Source organism: Anolis sagrei, chromosome 4 (genome assembly GCF_037176765.1).
Source record: "Anolis sagrei isolate rAnoSag1 chromosome 4, rAnoSag1.mat, whole genome shotgun sequence".
NCBI lineage: Eukaryota > Metazoa > Chordata > Lepidosauria > Squamata > Dactyloidae > Anolis > Anolis sagrei.
Genome location: NC_090024.1, coordinates 138,301,371 through 138,320,414, shown reverse-complemented (window position 1 = coordinate 138,320,414; position 19,044 = coordinate 138,301,371). Strand labels below are relative to the sequence as shown.

The window sequence follows — 19,044 nt, the reverse complement described above, 5'->3', positions numbered from 1 at the left end:
CAGCCTCACCCTGCTGCTTGAGGCAGGATACATCATAATTAAAACAAGATAAAACATTGAAACTAAGGAAGAAGGCAAACAGCTAACAAACAATAACTTTGGCCAGAAGAACTACCAAGTCTCAGCACTGCCTTCAATCCAAGAGATAGATAAAGTTTATGTCAAGTATCAGTATTTCATAGAACCTTAGAGTTACATAGTGCGTGGGAGCAATATTGAATGCATATGTGGTAATCTCTATCTGAGGTCTGCGTTACCATGATAGAATAAAACTAGAGGTTGCTTGTTGTTTAAGAAGTTATCATCAGGGTGTGGCACTATATGTAATCACAATTTCTTATTGTTGGCCCTGGGCACATAATGTTACAGTTACAGCATTTCTAGCGTAGCACAAATGATAGAGCTCAGTAAACAATACAGGCCATGAAGTCACATCAGCTATTGTCAAAATGGAGTTGATCAGACTCATTAAAACTGATCAGCATACAATTGAATCTAATTTTTATTTCACAGCAGCATAGGGTCAGAGAAAGCCTTGAGGATTCTCAAACAAAGTAGAAATATCATCAGTACATACACACACACAGACAGCCCTTGGAAAATGCAGCAATTGAGAGGGTCTTCACAAAACCCATCACTAGTAGATTTTAGATAGTATTGTATTTAACAATACGAGATTAAAGAGCCCTAATAAGTTTGTCCAGAAATGATCATGGGTAAAATGTAAGTTTTGACTGCAGTTCTGAAGCTGATATTATAATATGAAAGGAGGAGTTTGCATGTGTGTATGGTGGAAGAGACAATACAAAGTGAATTGGCATCTCTTGGGATAAGCCTCTCCTTCCCAAAGAGTCTTTTGGGAGAGTCTATTGGAAGAGTTTGTTGAACTAAGGTTGTGGTGTTTTGGGGCAGGGGAGGCTGCTTGTTTGTGTAATTTGAGCAGAGGCTTGCCTGAATGATGTAAAGTGAACAGAGTGTCCATTAAAGTTTATTGATGGAACCTGATTTCTGTCAAAGTGTATTGCCACAGTTTTCAAGTGTTTCCAACAGTTGTTGTGATACTTTTGTAACTACTAAATTGCTGATTAAAAAGTCATTTCCAGTTTTGTAGACTTGAAACTTTGTAGCTAAAATAGAATTTAAATTATTTTGTGTTATGGACCTACTCTTCATGATTTGCTAAACAAATAGAAACATTCACACCTAGCTCCAGCAGACAAGAGTCCTTTGTCCCACCCTGGTCATTCCACAGATATATAAACCCATTTTCCTACTTCCAACAGACCTCACTACCTCTGAGGATGCTTGCCATAGATGCAGGCGAAACGCCAGGAGAAAGTGCCTCTAGAACATGGTCATATAACCTGGAAAAACCTACAACAACCCAGTGATTCCGGCCATGAAAGCCTTCGACAATACAAATAGAAATTATTTCAAGACCCCCCCCCCCCCCCATGTTTTTTTCTGGCTACAGATCTGCTCAAATTTGGCCCCCATGTATCCAGAAAGAATGAAATTCTCAGGTACAGGATGTGTAACACATGGCTTGAAAACAGTACATGTCAAAGGGATTTAGGAGTCTTAATAGATCATAAGCTGAACATTACTCAACAGTATGATGTGGCAGCTAAAAAAGCAAATGCGATTCTAGGCTGCAGCCACAGGAGTATAGTGTCCAGTTGTGGGCACTACAATCCAAGAAGAATTTTGAGAAACTGGATCATGTCCAGATGAGGGTGAAAATCAAAATAATCAAAAGTTTGGAACCCACCCCCTATGAGGCTTAGAGAGTTGGGTGTGTTTAGCTTGGAGAAAAGGGGGCTGACAGGGAACATGATAGCTATGTTTAAATATTTGTCACATTTAGGAGGGGAGAGCTTTTTTTTGACGCTCTAGAAACTAGGACATAGAGCAATGGATTCAAGCTATAAGAAAAGAAATCCCACCTAAACATTAGGAAAACCTTCCTGGTGGTAAGTGTGATTCCCCAGTGGAATATGCTGCCTTGAAGTGTGGTAGAGTGTCCTTCTTTGGAGGGTTTTATGCTGAGGTTAGATGGTCATCTATGATCTCTTCCAACTCTCTGATTCTATAACTGGCTATCAAGATAAGCAGGGATCTGATGACTGGTGTCAGTTTCATATTCTTTGTTCTCTTGTGCCTCAGCTTCAAAGACCCTTGAGACAAGCACACATAAATTAAGTAACCAAGAACCAGTACCCTCATCCTTCTTTCTCCTTCTGCAGCTGAAGCCCCCACTTTCCACATATGAATCTCAGACAGCATATTTTAGTCTTTGATGTTTTAGTTTGAAGTAAAAGTGACAACAGTTAGTCAACAGTTTTTGGTAACTTTTTTTTGTACTTGTGTGTAAAGTTCAATTCCTCAGAGTGAAATCTTGGCTGTCTTCATTTATAGATTGACTGCTTGACACATTTGGTTCATCCCAAATCTTTTACATTTTGACACTTGAAATAATGACCTAATTGTTTTCTCTATGCAGAAATTGTCCTCAGAAAGACCGAGTTCTGATGGAGAGGGTACTGTAGAAAATGGAATAGCTGCCGTCTGTAATGGAAAAGAGCAGGGTAAGAGGTTGTTAATAATGTTTGAATTATACTGTAGAATGCCCATAAGTCCTCTTAAGTACTAAGAAAGGGAAAAGGGAGGCACATAATTTTCCTAGACATTAATCTTTGAAGGAAGTGAGAATTCAGTTTCACATAATATAGAAACTATTCCTAGCTATAGGGATAGATGGAGCTGTGTGGAAAGGATAGCTGAAGGAACATGGCAGAGTCAGAAATGTACTGAGATACAAATACCTAGGAAAAGATTGAGTTGATATGAGAGGGTTTCAGTATGATTATGTAGAAAAGATGGAAATAGAGCTTCAGAAATGGGGACATATTAAAATTAGCAGCAAATATGAATTGACACTAGCTGGCAGGTAGAGGGGCAGAAGGCAGCCATACCAGAGGAAGTGGGCCAACAGAAAAAGTCCTGGGAGAACAGGGAGAGTTGCAAGGCTCCTCTACATTTCATTACTACACTTCTGTGTTCGGATATGTAATAGATCCTACACTTTTCATTGTCTTTTGAAGGACATTGGAATTAAGATGGGAAATAGCTACAAACTTGCTGAAGTTTCTTCTTTTAAAGAGGGGAGAGAAAAGAAAGTGCAGGGTGAATCCATCTTTGAGGAAGTGGTGCAGAGTGACCTAAAGTGGACTAGTTAGGTGTAAAATGAATGGTGCAGGGTAACTAGGGGGCTGGATGAGGTGGGGTGAAAGAGTATGTGTACACTTCTGTGATGGATGAATGAGGTGCATGATTGTATTTTTATCAATGGACCGAAGTGTGTAGAGCAGTGGTTCTCAACCTGTGGGTCCCCAGGTGTTTTGGCCTACAACTACCAGAAATCCCAGCCAATTTTACCAGCTGTTAGGATTTCTGGGAGTTGAAGGCCAAAACAGGTTGGGAACCACTGGTGTAGAGCATGTTACACATCTGTGTTAATTTTTATTTGCAGCTTGGGGAGTAAGTAAGTGCATTTGTGTGTGTAAATGATCCTTAAAAAGTAGAGAACTGTGGGTTTAAGGGAGCAATTTTCTGGTTTTGGTGAGACCCCAGCTCTCCTCTACAGGCCTTGGTTCAGTTACTTGTCTTGAGCTTTAGCAGTTTGCCTTTTAGGGAACTTAATGTTTTGCACTCAAACATCCCCATCACAGCATCCCTTTTATGATGGTGCCTGTCACACTTGTCAGAATTCTGGATCTGCCCCTTGACCTGAAAAAGTTGGGAGCTGTGGGTGTTTCTGTACTTTCAAGAAATGCGTGGAAAGATCTTCACAATTCTTAGGGATACAAGGCACATTTCTTAATAATACCCAGATAGGCATTATTAAGAAAACCTGGGGCACAGCATATTATTTGAGAACACAGAAATGCTGGACCACTCTAACAACAACCATGTCAGGCTACATAGGGAAGTCATTGAAATCCACAAGCATGTGGACAATTACAACAGAAAGGAAGAAACCATAAAAATGAACTACCAGTATTTTAAAAATTTGTCTACCAGTATTAAAAAAATCAGGACAGTAAATAAAGAACAACACTCAAAAACAGGTAATTCTAGGAAAGTCAATCAGGGCCAACTAACATCTTCCAACAAATGATTCTCCCAAGCAGGAATCAGCTAGGCTTTGAAGCTGCAAGGCCATTCAATGCTAACCAAGGTGGCCATTTGCAACATTCACACTTGCCTCAAGCAGACAAGAATTCCTTCTCCCACCCTGGACACCACAGATTTATAAACCTCACTTGCCTAGTTTCCAACAGACCTCACAATCTCTTAGGGTGCCTGCCATAGATGTGGGCAAAACGCCAGGAGTGAATGCTTTTTGAACATGGCCATACAGCCTGGAAAACTCACAGCAGCCCATACCTAAATAGTAATTTATCTCTGACTATTTAGATGCAAGTCCCATCAAAGTCTGTCATTATAGTAGTTGAGAGACTATTAATCAATGAACAGGAAATGTCAGAACCTCAGACAGCAAACGTTAGCAGTAGAAATGATCTTTGGTACAGAGGACTTAATTTTGAATAAACATTAGAGAGATCTTTTAATCAGTGGATAGTATAGAGCTCTATAAAATGTTTCAGTGCATCTTCCTGATTTTAATTTTGCATCCAGCTAATGGTGGATGTATGATGCTGCACCAGCACTGAAAGGATGTAATGAGAAAACAGCCTTAACCAATTAATTTTATGGCTGAAGCGGTGCTTTAGCTATTCAACCATATTGGCCTTTAACTACTCTTTTGTCACCTACTCTAGATAAATATTTTTGTTGCACAGCTGCCTCAGATTCTAGCATGCTCATCTTTTTTTTTTTTTTACAGTAAAAAGGAAAAAAAGCTCAAAGACAGATTCCAAAAGCACTGTGTCTAAAGTAACAGGAAAGAAGATAACAAAGATAATTGGCTTAGGAAAGAAGAAACCCTCCACAGATGAGCAAACCTCATCAGCTGAAGAAGATATCCCAACTTGTGGTGAGTGGTCTCATTATATTCTCAGCAGTTGGGTTAGAAAGGAGAGCATAGAAGCAAAAGCTCAGCCAAACCGGTGACCCATGTTTCACCAGCTATGTTCTCCAAAAGGCAGTCTGCTCTCAGATTTTGGTTTGAATTACTTAATAGTAGCTTTAAACATTGTGATACTTCCACCACTCTGTAGCCTATCAGGAAATTCCATTCAGGCCTCGAGTGTTCTTGCTTTTACATTAAAGCAGAGCTTTCCAAACTGTGAAAGGTTTCTATAAGATGTGTTGTGTCCCCATACATTTAATTTTGGTGACACATGCAATTTATATATGTGTCGGGTTTGATAGTAAAGCTGAATTACTATGTCACAAAATGATGCATTTCTAAAAAGTGTGTCACCAGCATGAAATGTTTGGAAAGCTCTTCTATATTTTGAGTGCTTTCTGGGGCCCCTTAAGCTCAGTAGAAGTCATTTTCCAAAAAAAGAAAAAAATGTCCTGGAAGTCAACTTTCCATCAATCACTGCTAAGAAAGAAAGATCTCTCCTGGATATAAAATAGCTTTGATGGGCTGTTGTGACAAAAATCAGCTCAAGGACATTATAAGCCATAACAAATAAAAAATTAGGGAGTTCTAGGGGGTTATAAAGAGAACAGTGATGGCTACATGGCCATGCTTTTGCCACATTAAAATATACCTCCACATGCTGATGTGCCAGTTGAAAATACCTGATGTGCTGATGTGCCAGTTGAAAATGTTTTGCTTGATTTTACATTAACTAGCTTGATTAATATACTTTTTCTATGTTCCAGAACTTACCTGATCAGTTTTCTGACTTGGGAGTGAAAAGTTACTATTGTGTTTGGCAGCATTCCTGCCCTGACTCATTTTTCTCCTTGTTCTGAAACTTCTCATCCTGTACCTGTCTTTTTCCTTGATGCTAACCCCTCAGTCTCCTGCCTTCTGTATCATTCTTTGCTTCACCTGTTTCCTCTCCTAATATGGGGACATCTTTACTCCTCAGACATAAAGACATTGTTTCGATGAGCAACTTGAACCTATCTGAAGTAAAACAGTGAAGATGTTGTTTTGTCTGGTTCCTGCAGGGTACCTTAATGTGCTGTCAAATAACCGTTGGCGTGAGCGCTGGTGCAGGGTGAAGGATAATAAGCTCATTTTCCACAAAGACAGAACAGATCTAAAGACACATATTGTCTCTATCCCTCTCCGCGGGTGTGAAGTTATTCCGGGATTGGACTCCAAGCATCCCCTGACTTTCCGCCTGCTTCGAAATGCACAGGAGGTTGCAGTCTTAGAGGTGTGTCTTTCAATAATATGGATTTTTATTATGTGATATTAAATGGATTTTTATTATGTGATGTTAAATGTTTTTTAATATGTATGTATGTATGTTGCGGCATCTAATTGTTGCCAATCTGTATGCCGCCCTGAGTCGCCTTCAGGCTGAAAAGAGCGGGATAAAAATGCTGTGGGTCCCCAGGGTTAACTTCCAGGTCTTGGACCAAATTAGACTGGCCTTGGGATAAACCCCCTTCAGCAAAGTCATTGCGCTCAGAAAGGAGGGTAATTCACCCACAATTTTAAAGCTGTACCTTAGACAATTTACTCTGCTCTTCCTTTCTCTCCCTTGCCTTCCATGTGGGGAAGGTGATGGAAATTTTGAGACAGCATTACCTTCACTGGGCTCCTGCAGTATCTGCTGAGTGCACGTCACTGTGTACAGTAGGAAAAAAAGAACTGAGATTGCAGAAGAGCTCTGATCTCATGAGTCACCTGGCTTCTGACGCATTGGCTGAATGTCCTTACCTCCTCTTCCGCCATGTGGAGAAGGCAAGGAACAAAGGGACCATCTCCCTTGACCAAGGCACAGGGGACCCAAGTGACACCAGGGGTGTGGCCTGGCCCTCAGACATCATCTAGGTGATGAATGATATATGTGTCTTTTAAGAATTGATTCTCCACTTCACTTTTACAGATATGAGTGTAAACAGGATCTTGCTGCTTATAGAGAAAGCACTATGTTCCAATTGTTTAAAAATGCCCACTTCTGTTTTGAGTCCATGTTTTGCCTTTACTATCATTTTTTGGTATTAAAAAAAATCCCCCGGTGGCGCAATGGGTTAAATCCTTTTGCTAGCAGGACTGCTGACTGACAGGTCAGTGGTTTGAATCCAGAGAGAGCAGGTTGAGCTCCCTCTGTGAGCTCCAGCTCGCCATGCAGGGGCATGAGAAAAGCCTCCCACAAGGATGGTAAAACATCAAACATCCGGGCGTCCCCTGGACGACATCTTTGCAGACGGTCAATTCTATCACACCAGAAGCTACTTACCATTTCTCAAATCACTCCTGACATTTTTTTGGTATTAGGAGCTCATATGGTACTCTTAAATTTTCACTCTCAAGTTCTATTTATGCACTAGGTGCATCAGTCACAACTTATTGTTATTTTCCTAGAAGTGCCTAATGTTTTGAAAAACATTTTCCATTGCCTCTATTTTCAGTGAGTTTCAAAAGAAAGCATCTCCTATTCTATAAGACAGGGATAAAGTCATTGACCTACATCTTTAGGCCACAAAGTGATTTCAGTTAATTATCTCTGACTAGTTTATAATTTACATTTATTAATAAGTCCATGGGAAGAAAATATTTGAGGAAACAAGATAGTTTCTTTTCTCATTAAGTTAGCTGTTTGATCCTACAGTTTAATTATTTCCTGTGTTGCACTGCATATGCCAGGATGACCCTGTCTACTGACTTCAGCTGAAATTATTCTCTAGTAAGGCCCCCTGGAGAGGCCTTCCCAAGAGCTCTTGCGCTCTGAGGCGCATCTTGGCTGTGGCATCCCTTTTGTTAGAAATCTCTCTCTCAGGAGGCTCACTTGATGTCAGCTTAGATGTCTTTTTAGTGCCAGGCAAAATGTCTTTTTATTTCCTCAGTCTCTTCATTCGTAATATGTTGTAGTGCTTTTATTGCTGCTTTTATCTTGCTGTTTGTTCATTGCCATGCATTTCTATCTGCTCCTGTTGCTCTAATTTTTGGATTCCACAATGTGTGTGAACCACCTTAGAGCCTATTTTATTCATTGAAAGGCAAATTCACTAAATTTGATAAAGCAAAAAACAAACAAGCATGATGATTGCACCCACATTAAGTGCTCCTTTTCCTTGCAAGAGATTAACTCTTTCCATGTTTTTCTATTCCTCTTCTACAGGCTTCATCCTCAGAAGACATGGGCAGGTGGATTGGGATTTTGCTGGCTGAAAGTGGCTCCTCTGCAGATCCTGGCACTCTGCACTATGACTACATTGATGTGGACATAACAGCAAGTGTTATTCAAGCTGCAAAGCAGACCTTCTGGTAGGAGGAACTTAATCACTCTCTCATTGATTCCACTTGGTAACACGAAACCTTAGTAGTCATCCTTTTGTTAATAGATGCCATGCTAAAAACTCAATAACTCCCCTGTGCCCAGAGTTTGTCTGCTTCCATGAATGTGCAGGCAAAGCCTACCTAGCACATCTAGTAAATTACTACAGAATAATTTCAGCTGAAGTCAGTAGAATTTAGTTCTGAGTAAGAGATCCAGCGTGGTGAAATTTGAGTATTGAACTATGACTCATTCATAGCCTGGTTTGGCCATGGAAACCTATGGGGTGATCTTGGGCAAGTGACATTCTCTCAGAGGAAGGCAGAGACAAACTCCATCTTAACAAACCTTGCCAAGAAAACCCTGATACAGGTACACTGTAAGGTTGCCATAAGTTGGAAACAACTTGAAGGCACACAACAAGAATATAATGGGTCCTACTGTTTAGCTATTAAATCACGATGTGTATGCTTTTATTAGGAATCCATAATTGGTATTTTGTATCCATCGCAGGATATGAGTTCCTCATAGACACTTTATTATCACGACAACCTTCTATTTTACTTGAAGCAACATTTATGCAGAATATCCAGTAGCTTTCACACTTCTCCAAAGGAGAATTAGATGAAAATTTATGTTAATATTGTATGAAGGCTGGTATTTTCCTTATTTGAGCACAGATAGCAACTAGGCCCATAACAATGAGTTCACATTAAAACAGTGGTTCTCAACCTGTGAGTCCCCAGATGTTTTGGCCTTCAACTCCCAGAAATCCTAATAGCTAGTAAACTGAGCGGGACTTCTGGGAGTTGTAGGCCAAAACACCTGGGGTCCCACATGTTAAGAACCACTGCACTAAGACTTTCTGTAGCAACAGGATAAATGAGACCCTTCCATTACTTTTTCCTAGTTAGCTAGCTGCAAAGTCTTAGCCTTTTGCTCTGTTCTTCATCAACATCAAAATGGGATCATTTACTGAAAGTCTAGAAATCTTAGGGTTCAGACAAACGGATGAGAAATTGTCAAGCAGCCATCCAGACATCTTACATTCAGCTCCAGTGAAAGAACCACCACAAAGGGTCATTGTCTTCTAGTGAAATAAAATCATTTCTCCTCCTCAGAGTTGCCTCTTTGGATCAACAAGCTGTAATTAGAAAATCCATTTGCTGACACCTCCTACAATAAAGTACCTTCCCTTTTAGAAAGTACCTCTTCTTCCTTGAGATTTTTTTCTAATTTTATTTATGTCCCATGTTTAATGATTTTAATGATTTTAATTTATAGTTATATGTTACTGTTTAGTTATTATGATTTTTTCTGTTTACATGTATGTTGGCATTGAATTTTTGCCATTAGCATGTTGTAAACCACCTTGAGTCCCCCCCCCGCCCCCAGGCTGAGAAAGGCGGTATATAAATATAATAAGTAAATAATAAATAAGTAAAAATGTTCTTAAGAAATAGGCATCCTTGTTCCTAAAATTTATCACATCCTTTTGATTTGGTGATTCCCTCCCATGAAATTATTAGACTGGATCTTTCCCATCCTATGAATTGTGTTTTGCTAAACAATTGCTGTCTGGCTTAAATGTTAGCTTACAATACTATGCTGTGTATTTCTATAATATAAAGTGGGGGACCAATGAAAGGAAGACTTCTGAGGGGAGGAGGCTAGAATCAGTCATGTATTTGTCACATATGATTCGCCATACTGTTTTGTGTTTCTGTTTTAGTTTTATGAATAGACGGGTTCTCTCTACTAATCCTTATCGAGGAAATCCTACCAATGGCTACGCATGTCCCAGTGGAATGGCACTTCATTATGACGATGTTCCTTGCATAAATGGATCAGTAAGAATTGATTTTTGTGTAGGTCAAATAATTTATGTTCTCCAATGCCTGTGAAGCCACTTAAAAGAGTATTACTGGCCATGATTCCAAAATACTGTTGACTGTATCTTATTTACAGATTGCTAAAATATATGAGGTGTATTGTTTCAAGATTACATGCACATGCAAGACAACATAAATATATGTTCCCCAGTATTTTTGGTTGGTTTATGCCAAAATGTTAATGCAACTCCCCGGGGAAAGGTCAAGCAAGGATTTGATAAAGGCACAATTTCTTCAAAATGAAACAGGAGAAGGATTCTGTGTCCTTTGTTCACCCACCTTTGTGGACTGTTTTCCTGATACCCTCTTACATATGTCAACACAATAATCCCAAAAAGAATAACATTTTAATTGCTTCGTTTGCTACAACAAATAAAATTCTGTTTGTAGTTTTTTATTCAGTTTATTTATCATTCTCCAAAGGAACTGGATCAGTAATTCATTGACAAAATGGGAGTAGATCCTATAGCTGTTATGAGATAATGCAGAGGTGGGAACATATATCACATAATGCATCAGGCTTTGGGACTATGTGCCGCCGCCGTCGTCATCCCCCCCCCCCCCCCAAAAAAAATCCCAATTTGCCTGTTTGGTGTTCTAAAAGGCTGAAATGTCTTTCTAAACATTTAATGGATTGTTACTAGAATGCAACCCCTCTCCCCAGTTTTCTCTGAAACTTGAAACTGAAATAAGAGGGCCAAAGGGATTGCCAAAATGTACCATTGGAGAGATAATCTGCTCCTGGTATATTAGAAAATCTGTGGTTTAAGAAACCATAAAGTCTCCTACTCAGTTAATCGTGTTAAATGAGGGAAGGGTTTGCACTCTTACTACTTATTCACATCCAAAACAATCCCTGATTCATTGAGCAGCACTATTATGATTTGCACTGGGCCCCTAGAAATGCCAACTTTGGTGTGGGATAGATCTAAGTTAGCTACCTCGTTTCACTTGTGACTTCAAACCAAATTTGTGGCTTGCCTCATTGAGATTTTTGTAAGATGTAAGTTCAGTAATGCAGACAGCATGGATGCTGTATCTTGAATTACTTTAGGGATAACACTAGTGTGGGACACGCAGACAAGCCACTTCTTATTTTTACTTATCTTGTTTGATTGTCCCAAGACCTCCCAGATGTAATCTAAGAATTGAGGTTTTTAAAAAATCTGTAAAATGAAACCAGTAATACTCTTTTAAGCTTTGGAATAAAATGTAGATGTGCTGATGGAGGCTGTGGTGTGGGGGGAAATCTTAATTATCCAGTTTCTAATGATATAATTATTTTCCTAAGTGCATGGCATTTATGCTAACTTACTAAGTATGTGTGTTTCAGTGGGAACCAGAAGATGGCTTTCCTACTTCTCGTAGCAGAAACACAGGAGAAGATGGGCTTTATGATAACATGGGCCTGTATGATAATTTGCCGTCTCCGAAAATCTTTGCACGCTGTCCATCGGCTGACAGAAAAACCAATAGGTTATCTACTGACAAATTGTCTTCTAACCACTATAAACACCCTGTCTCATCCAATCTGTCTTCTGCTCAGTCTGTCACTAATCCTTCTGCTGTGGGGAGGGGATCAGTCTCGCAGGTACTGTAGCACTTCATACTTTTAATTCAGCTTTCTATTCTTGTTTTTGCCTATATCTTAATGCACTGACCATTAAATGTGTATGTTTTCAATAATGTCATATAGTACCTTTCCACTTGGATTCTTAACTCCTACTCAGAAATGCTGTCTACCTGAGAATCCAATCTCACATAATTATTTAAGTCTTTAAACCTTTGGAGAACTACTTGCAGTAGTAGATCAATGCAGGTTGTGATTAACCGCTTCATCACATTACAGAATGAATCCACTTTAAATCTGGTTAAATCTCCTCCCTAAACTACAAACCTCAGAATTCTGCAGGAAGCAAGAATCGGATTTAAAGTGGATTCATTATCTAGTGTGATGAGGTCATAAGAAATTATTCATGGGGATGTGAAGTCTTGCAACTCTAGAGTAGGTCTGTACCAGTAGCAGAAATTACACAGTCTGTTTCAAAGTAGAGTGGACTCAGCATAAGTTTACAATTCTGAGGCTACATTAGAAGCTTTTGCTTATGGATCCTCTTCCTTCTCGTGTTGTGCAGAAGGTATCCTTTAATTCTAAAAGGAAGCAACCTGTCTTTCTGAATACAGCTTCTCCTTTTGAATCTGTAATATGTGCTCCGTTTGAATACAGTTTATTCTTTCCAAAGTCCTGTTGGGATGTTATCCTGTCAGACATTTCCTTTACCTTCAGGCACCATAAGTGCAAGCGAGATTGTAAATCTCCCACAAGTAATTGAGGCAGAATGTCGACACAGCAGTTGTTTTCTTGACTACCCCAAAACCTTACAGCCAAGTTGCAAAGTCACAGCTTTCAATCTGCTGAAACCCATTTAGAACATGGGGTGAACTGCCACTTTACCATCTGGCAGTGCAGTTTTTTTTAAAAAACTTTTCTGGTAGCTCAGTTTAGATGTTCATCTGAATTTGTCCAAAGGAGTGTGCTGAAGTCAAGAAGGAGAAAAAATGGACCAGATTTCAAAATGCCAAATCATTATTTGTGCATTCAACATGTTTAAAGGCCACATAAAACTCAGTGACATTAAATACAATTAACTGTATCTAATTTATTTATTTACTATTTAGTGTATTTCTCCTCCGCTCTATCTCACCCTGAGGGGGACTCAGGACTGCTAATTATAAAAGACAGAACACTGACAGTTAAATACATCTTGGCAGATGTTTTACTATAATTACAGCTACACCTAATTCTGTATTACGAACAAGATTTAAGTGTGACTCCAGCCATATATATATATATATATATAGGAGCATTGGGAAACGTTAATACCCCTGCAGTGTTTCTTCTTCTGCCTGTGCCCCTGTTAAGAAGATTTCACCTCACTTTCTGTCCCTGAGATAATTGAATTTTGAAAAATGTGGCCTGTTGTGGAAACAAGGATTTGGTGATAAAGCTTCAGCTGAGACACTTTTTTCCCATGATAACTTTCAGGAGTGAATTTCCTTCCGAGGGGTTGATTTCTCTCACTTCCCGCTGTCTCACCCTGTTCTTAGCTGTGAATCATTTGCAAGTTGGATGTTTGTAACTCTGGGATGACGTGAATTTTTTTTCTGTAGATGCATTGGAATTGAGTTCACCCCTACAGACTGAGCTGAAATAATTATGTACATTAATGATAAATACATATTTTCTGGCATTTTGAGATTTAGTCTAATTTTGTTTTCTGTTGAACCTGAGAAGACCTTGGGAAGTTGAAAATGAACACTAGGATGTTAGTGGAATCACTTTTCCAGTGTTTATTCCGTAATGCGCATTGCTTAGAAAGGGTATTATATATAATATTTACAAAGAAGTACCTGTGAAATGGATTGCTTAACCTGTTAATGAATAAGGTATTGCCTTTTAAGTTCCTTAAACAAGCGTCCCACAATTTTTACAATCTACTCTTTTGACGCTTTTGTAATTATACCTAAAACCCATACATTTGGCACACTGGATGGTCTTTTGACCTATTTCATCATGTTTCCATAACATTCACATGCTTCTGCAACCACATGTAGCTTTTTCTCTTACTTCATACTTATTTTAAAAATATGGGTTTCACATTCCCAATGATTTCAGATTTTCAACAGTGTTATTCAATAAGGAAAGGACAGAAGTTACTGTGTGGAAGAGTGAGAACTTTTGAAACAGTCAGGCCTAAGTAGTTACTTATGAAGCTAGAGAACAGAACTCCAAATTCTGTTCTGGAATTCTGTTACTGATTCACAAAGCCTGCTAATAGTTTTCATTGGACATTTTACAGGTTGAAGAATGATCAAAGTTCTTGATTTCATATTATGTGGCTAAACCTATTGCTTACCCTTATATAACTCAATTGCTTCTGAGCTTATGCATCTACTGCAATTATTTTTGTCTCACACTTACAGAATACTGTAGCTAATTTTGAAACAGTATTTGAAGTTTTGAACACTTACTTAAATTCTGTGACTTAAGAAATGCTTGGTCTTGCCTTTCTGTGCTTCCTAATAGCAATTGTAGATGCTTTTCCTTTATCTGCTGCTTAATGTGCACAGTTTCAATGGAACTAGTTTTGAATTTGTAATCTGCTTTCAGTTTGATAACTTTAGTTCTTTAAATCTAGAGGAAGTGTGAACCGTGTCGTCCATCCATTAAATCACTAAATAAATATTTGACTTTCCTAACAGTTTAAAGGAAAGAAAGCTTCCACAGCTACAAATGGAGTTGTGGGGAAAGGAAGAACATTAAGCAACCCACAGAAGAAATCGGAATTTTCTTCAAATGTGAAACGCAGCACCTCCAGTGAGTGTTCCCTATTCATCTCTTGTCTTGGGAAATGTCTTATCCTTAGAAATCAGCCTACAATAGAGGGGTTAAACTTGTGGCCCACCAGATGTTTGAGCCTCCAACTCCTAGAATACTGTGTCCAATTCCAAGCATTGCAATTGGAGATGTTGACAAGCTGGAATGTGTCCAGAAGAGGGTGACAAAAATGATTAAGGGTCTGGAGAACAAGCCTTATGAGGAACAGCTTAAAGAGCTGGGCATGTTTAGCTTGAAGAAGAGAAGGCTGAGAGGAGACGTGATGGCCATGTATAAATATGTGAAGGGAAGTCATAGAGAGGAGGCTTGTTTTCTCCTGCCTTGGAAACTAGGATGCAGAACAGTGGCTTCAAACTACAGGAAAGGAGATTCCACCTGAACATGAGGAAGAACTTCCTGATTGTGAGAGCTGTTCAGCAATAGAACTGGAGTGTGGTGGAAGGTCCTCCTTTGGAGGCTTTTAAGCGGAGGCTGGATGGCCATCTGTCGGAGGTGCTTTGAATGCAATTTTCCTGCTTCTTGGCAGGGGATTGGACTGGATGGCCCATGAGGTCTCTTCCAACTCTTGGATTCTATGGATCTATGATTCTATGAAATAGCCACATTGTGTGGAAGATGCCATGTGATGGATGGACAACTATAAAAATCACTGAAACTCTTTGTCTTACTTTCTAAGTAAATATCATTTATCTCTCTTGATTACCCTTGGAAGCTTTCTGCTTTTTTTTTTACATGCTGCTTTGTTGGTGTTGGCGCTACTTGCTGTACAACCACTCCGACTTCTCTTCAGATGTCTAAATCTCATTGATATCAGTTTCTTGTTGGCTTCCAGATAACACCCAAGACCCCCCCCCCTCCAAACAGAGTGGATATCATTACTTATCCTTTTGTAAACATACTAAGAAACAGATTTTCTTAGGCAGGGGTCTTTACACACTTGGACCACTGCTGGAATTAGAGTAATGAGGTAAATATATATGGTTCAAGTAGAGATTTCTGAATAAGATTCGGGGATAAGGAAGCATATAAGTAGGGACTTGAATATCCTTGGGAAATGGCCACCAATATATTAGGTTGTTGCTAGGATGCTGAGGCATTGCCGAAGTTTGCCTTCTAGACTCAAATATCCAATAACTTTTATGTGCAGATGCAGACCAGTACAGATATGGCAAGAACCGAGTTGAAGCTGATGCAAAGAAGTTACAGACCAAAGAGGATGAGCTGTTAAAGAAAAAAGAAGCTCTGAGAAATCGCCTGGCTCAGCTTCGAAAAGAAAGGAAGGACCTTCGGGCAGCACTTGAAGCAAATGCCGGTATGTTGATCATTTAATTTTACTGTTTAGTATATTATCAGAATCCCAGGAAGAACACTTCCAGCAGCAACAGAAGAGAGTTAAGTCACAATCTAACCACAAATACAGTTGAATTACTTATTTTACTTGCTTTCCTCTGATATCTCTATTCTGAAGTTACCAGTGATGAATTCTGCCAATTGAGTATCCCCCTCCCTCCCCCTGACTCACCTATGTTATCTCTGGATTTCAGGAAGGAAACCTCTCATTATCCTTGAAGATAAATTAAAGAAGCTGGAAGAAGAGTGCAAGTTGAAAGAGTCTGAACGTGTTAGTCTAGAACTGGAGTTGACAGAGGTGAAAGAGAACCTGAAGAAAGCATTGGCTGGTGGCATCACGCTGGGACTGGCAATTGAACCCAAATCAGGAAGTTCAACTGCACAGGTACGGCCTCTTAAAATGCTGCTTCTGGTCTGGAAAAAGAAAAGGCACTTTACTAGGCAATTTCAGTTGAGCTGCACCAGTTGAAACTGATGTGCTCTGTAACTAGGATGTTTTCCTTATACTGATTAATGTGGAGTATTACGCTGCTAATGAAATAAGTCAATTTCATGTGACAAGAATTATGATATCTGTGAAGTCTTATAAGTGTACTACTTTTTCAAAGTATATAATTCTAGGAAAACAATCAGAATGTAGTCTGAGGATATTATTTGCCAGCACAAGTGGGCTGACTATCAGTAGCCCGTCTTCTTCCTATTATTTATTGAGGTGCTATTGAGCAAGCCTTCTTCAGGAAAAGAAGTTAATGTTTATTTTACAAGAGGGTTTGTGCATGACAGAGTCCTCACTTTTGCACGCTCTTCTGAAAGCTGCTATGATTTCAAGCTGTGGGTTTGTATTTCCATTTAGTCTCCCGTTCTAAAGCATCAGACCCTGGAGAATTCACCCATTTCCAGCTGTGATACAAGTGATACTGAAACTTCTGTGCCTGTGAACAGTGCTGTTGTCATGAAAAGACATTCCTCGTCGAGCAGTTCCCCATGTAGAGGCCATGTCCTTCAGAAAGCAAAAGTAAGTCTACAATCCGTATTGCATGCTTTTCTACCGTGCCTGTATGCCTTTGTCTTCTTCCCATGAAAGATGAGCTGGCTGTTCTCTGGCTTTTCTTCTAGATGAGTTGCCCCTTGTTAGAAAAAGGAAACTGGCATAGAAATAGGCATGAAAACATTTTGATAGATGGGAAAGCTTTTCACATTAATGTTTCAGACCATCTGCCCTTCACAGAAGAAAACAGGGGGGGGGGGGGTCTGGCACAGTGCTTTTTAAAACTTTTTCAACTTGCGAACCTTTTTTGTCCAAGAAATTTTATGTAATCCCAGGTGTATAAAATAGATCTACAATTTTTTAAAAAAATCAAATGATTAAATCTGTGGATACAGAGGAGCAACTGTTCCACAACATGCCTACAAAAAATCAAATCCCTTAAGTAAAATGCAGTGGCCCTCAGTATCTACTGAGGTTTGGTTCCAGGACCCACAGTGGATACCAAAAACCCATGGATGCTCAAATCCCAAGACATACAAAGGTATAGTAAAACGATGTCCCTTATATCAAATGGGAAAGACAAGGTCTGCTATACAGGCAGTCCTTGAGTTACAAACATCTGACTAACAAATGACTCGTAGTTAAGAACGGGGATGAGACAACAGGAATTGAAAGAAATCTACCCTTCCGAAGGGAAACCCACTCCTGAAAGAGTTAACATGGGGAAAAGGTCACCAATCCTTGTTTCCACAACAAGCCATTTTTTTTTCAAAATCCCATTATCACAGGGTCGGAAAATGAGGTGAAAACTTCTGAATACGAGGAATACAGGATATCAAACACCATAGGAAAGCTAATCCTTCCCTATGCTATCCAAATCATTCATGTGTGTGTGTGTGTGTGTGCAGCTGGTGTTACACTTAAAAATTGACCTGTTCTGACTTATATACAAGTTCAACTTAAGAACAAACCTACCGAACCTATCTTGTTTGTAACTTGGGGACTGCTTGTATATTGTATATTGCTATATTAGTCTGCAGATGGTTGAATTCTTGGGTACAGAGGCCCCATCCTGGTAGTCCACGCTCTGGTTACATCCCAAATAGACTACTGCAACACGCTCTACATGGAGTTGCCTTTGAAGACTATTCAGAAGCTTCAAATGGTCCAATGGGTGGCACCAGAGTGGCATATAGGGAGCACACAACTCCATTGTTTTGTTACCTCCACTGGCTGCCAGTCTGCTGCTGAGCACAATTCAAAGTACTGGCTTTAGCCTATAAAGCCCTAAATGGTTACGACCCAACTTACCTTTCCTAACATGTCCCCCCCCCCCCAATGAACCATTTTGGAATTGAAGATCATCTGGGGAGGCCCTGCTCTCGGTCCTGCCCCCTTCGCAGGTGTGACTGGCGAGGATGAGAGACAGGGCCTTTTCAGTGGTGGCCCCTTGGCTGTGGAATTCCCTCCCCAGGGATAATAGATCAGCCCCCTCCCTCCTGACCTTCTGAAAAAGACTGAAACCTTGGCTTTGGGATCAAGCCTTTGGAGAACAATTGTAGTGCAATAAATGGATATGGAATTATGTGCAATGACCACTTGAATAGTCCAGGTTACGATTGTGGGTAGCATGGTTAAGAGTGAATGTGATGTGTTTATATGTTTTAATGTGTTTTAATTCTATCTTAAAATGTTTACTTTAATTGTACATTGTTTTATGACATTGAATAGTTGCCTATGTGTAAAGCCTCCTAGTAAGTAAATAAATAAATCCCAAAGCATCCAATCTCCACATACTGTTCTGGTTTTGATTGTGAACAAACACTTATTAAAATTATATTATTGCCAAGTCTAATTCAGTTAAGTTGTGAAGTTAATAAGTTTCACAGATTCTAAACATTTTCTGTGAAATTGTCTCATTTTTTTCATTTTAGCCAACTGGTAAGTCAAAAATTGCATCATGCCTTTCTTGTGAAT

At 39.5% G+C, this 19,044-nt stretch overlaps 1 protein-coding gene across 4 annotated transcripts in view; it reads left to right on the top strand.

Annotated features, from left to right (window-relative positions):
* AFAP1 (actin filament associated protein 1) overlaps positions 1-19,044 on the top strand; it is a 78,418-nt gene that overhangs the window by 52,061 nt on the left and 7,313 nt on the right. Inside the window, exons 8-17 of one of the 4 annotated variants that reach the window (XM_060774101.2) lie at positions 2,504-2,588; positions 4,910-5,059; positions 6,157-6,368; positions 8,283-8,428; positions 10,171-10,288; positions 11,664-11,921; positions 14,594-14,708; positions 15,877-16,041; positions 16,274-16,464; positions 16,933-17,094. In XM_060774101.2, the coding sequence (XP_060630084.2) occupies positions 2,504-2,588; positions 4,910-5,059; positions 6,157-6,368; positions 8,283-8,428; positions 10,171-10,288; positions 11,664-11,921; positions 14,594-14,708; positions 15,877-16,041; positions 16,274-16,464; positions 16,933-17,094 (1,602 nt within the window). Of the gene's footprint in view, positions 1-2,503; positions 2,589-4,909; positions 5,060-6,156; positions 6,369-8,282; positions 8,429-10,170; positions 10,307-11,663; positions 11,922-14,593; positions 14,709-15,876; positions 16,042-16,273; positions 16,465-16,932; positions 17,095-19,044 lie in introns of all 4 variants that reach the window. The other 3 variants (XM_060774100.2, XM_060774103.2, XM_060774102.2) reach the window with 3 other exon arrangements.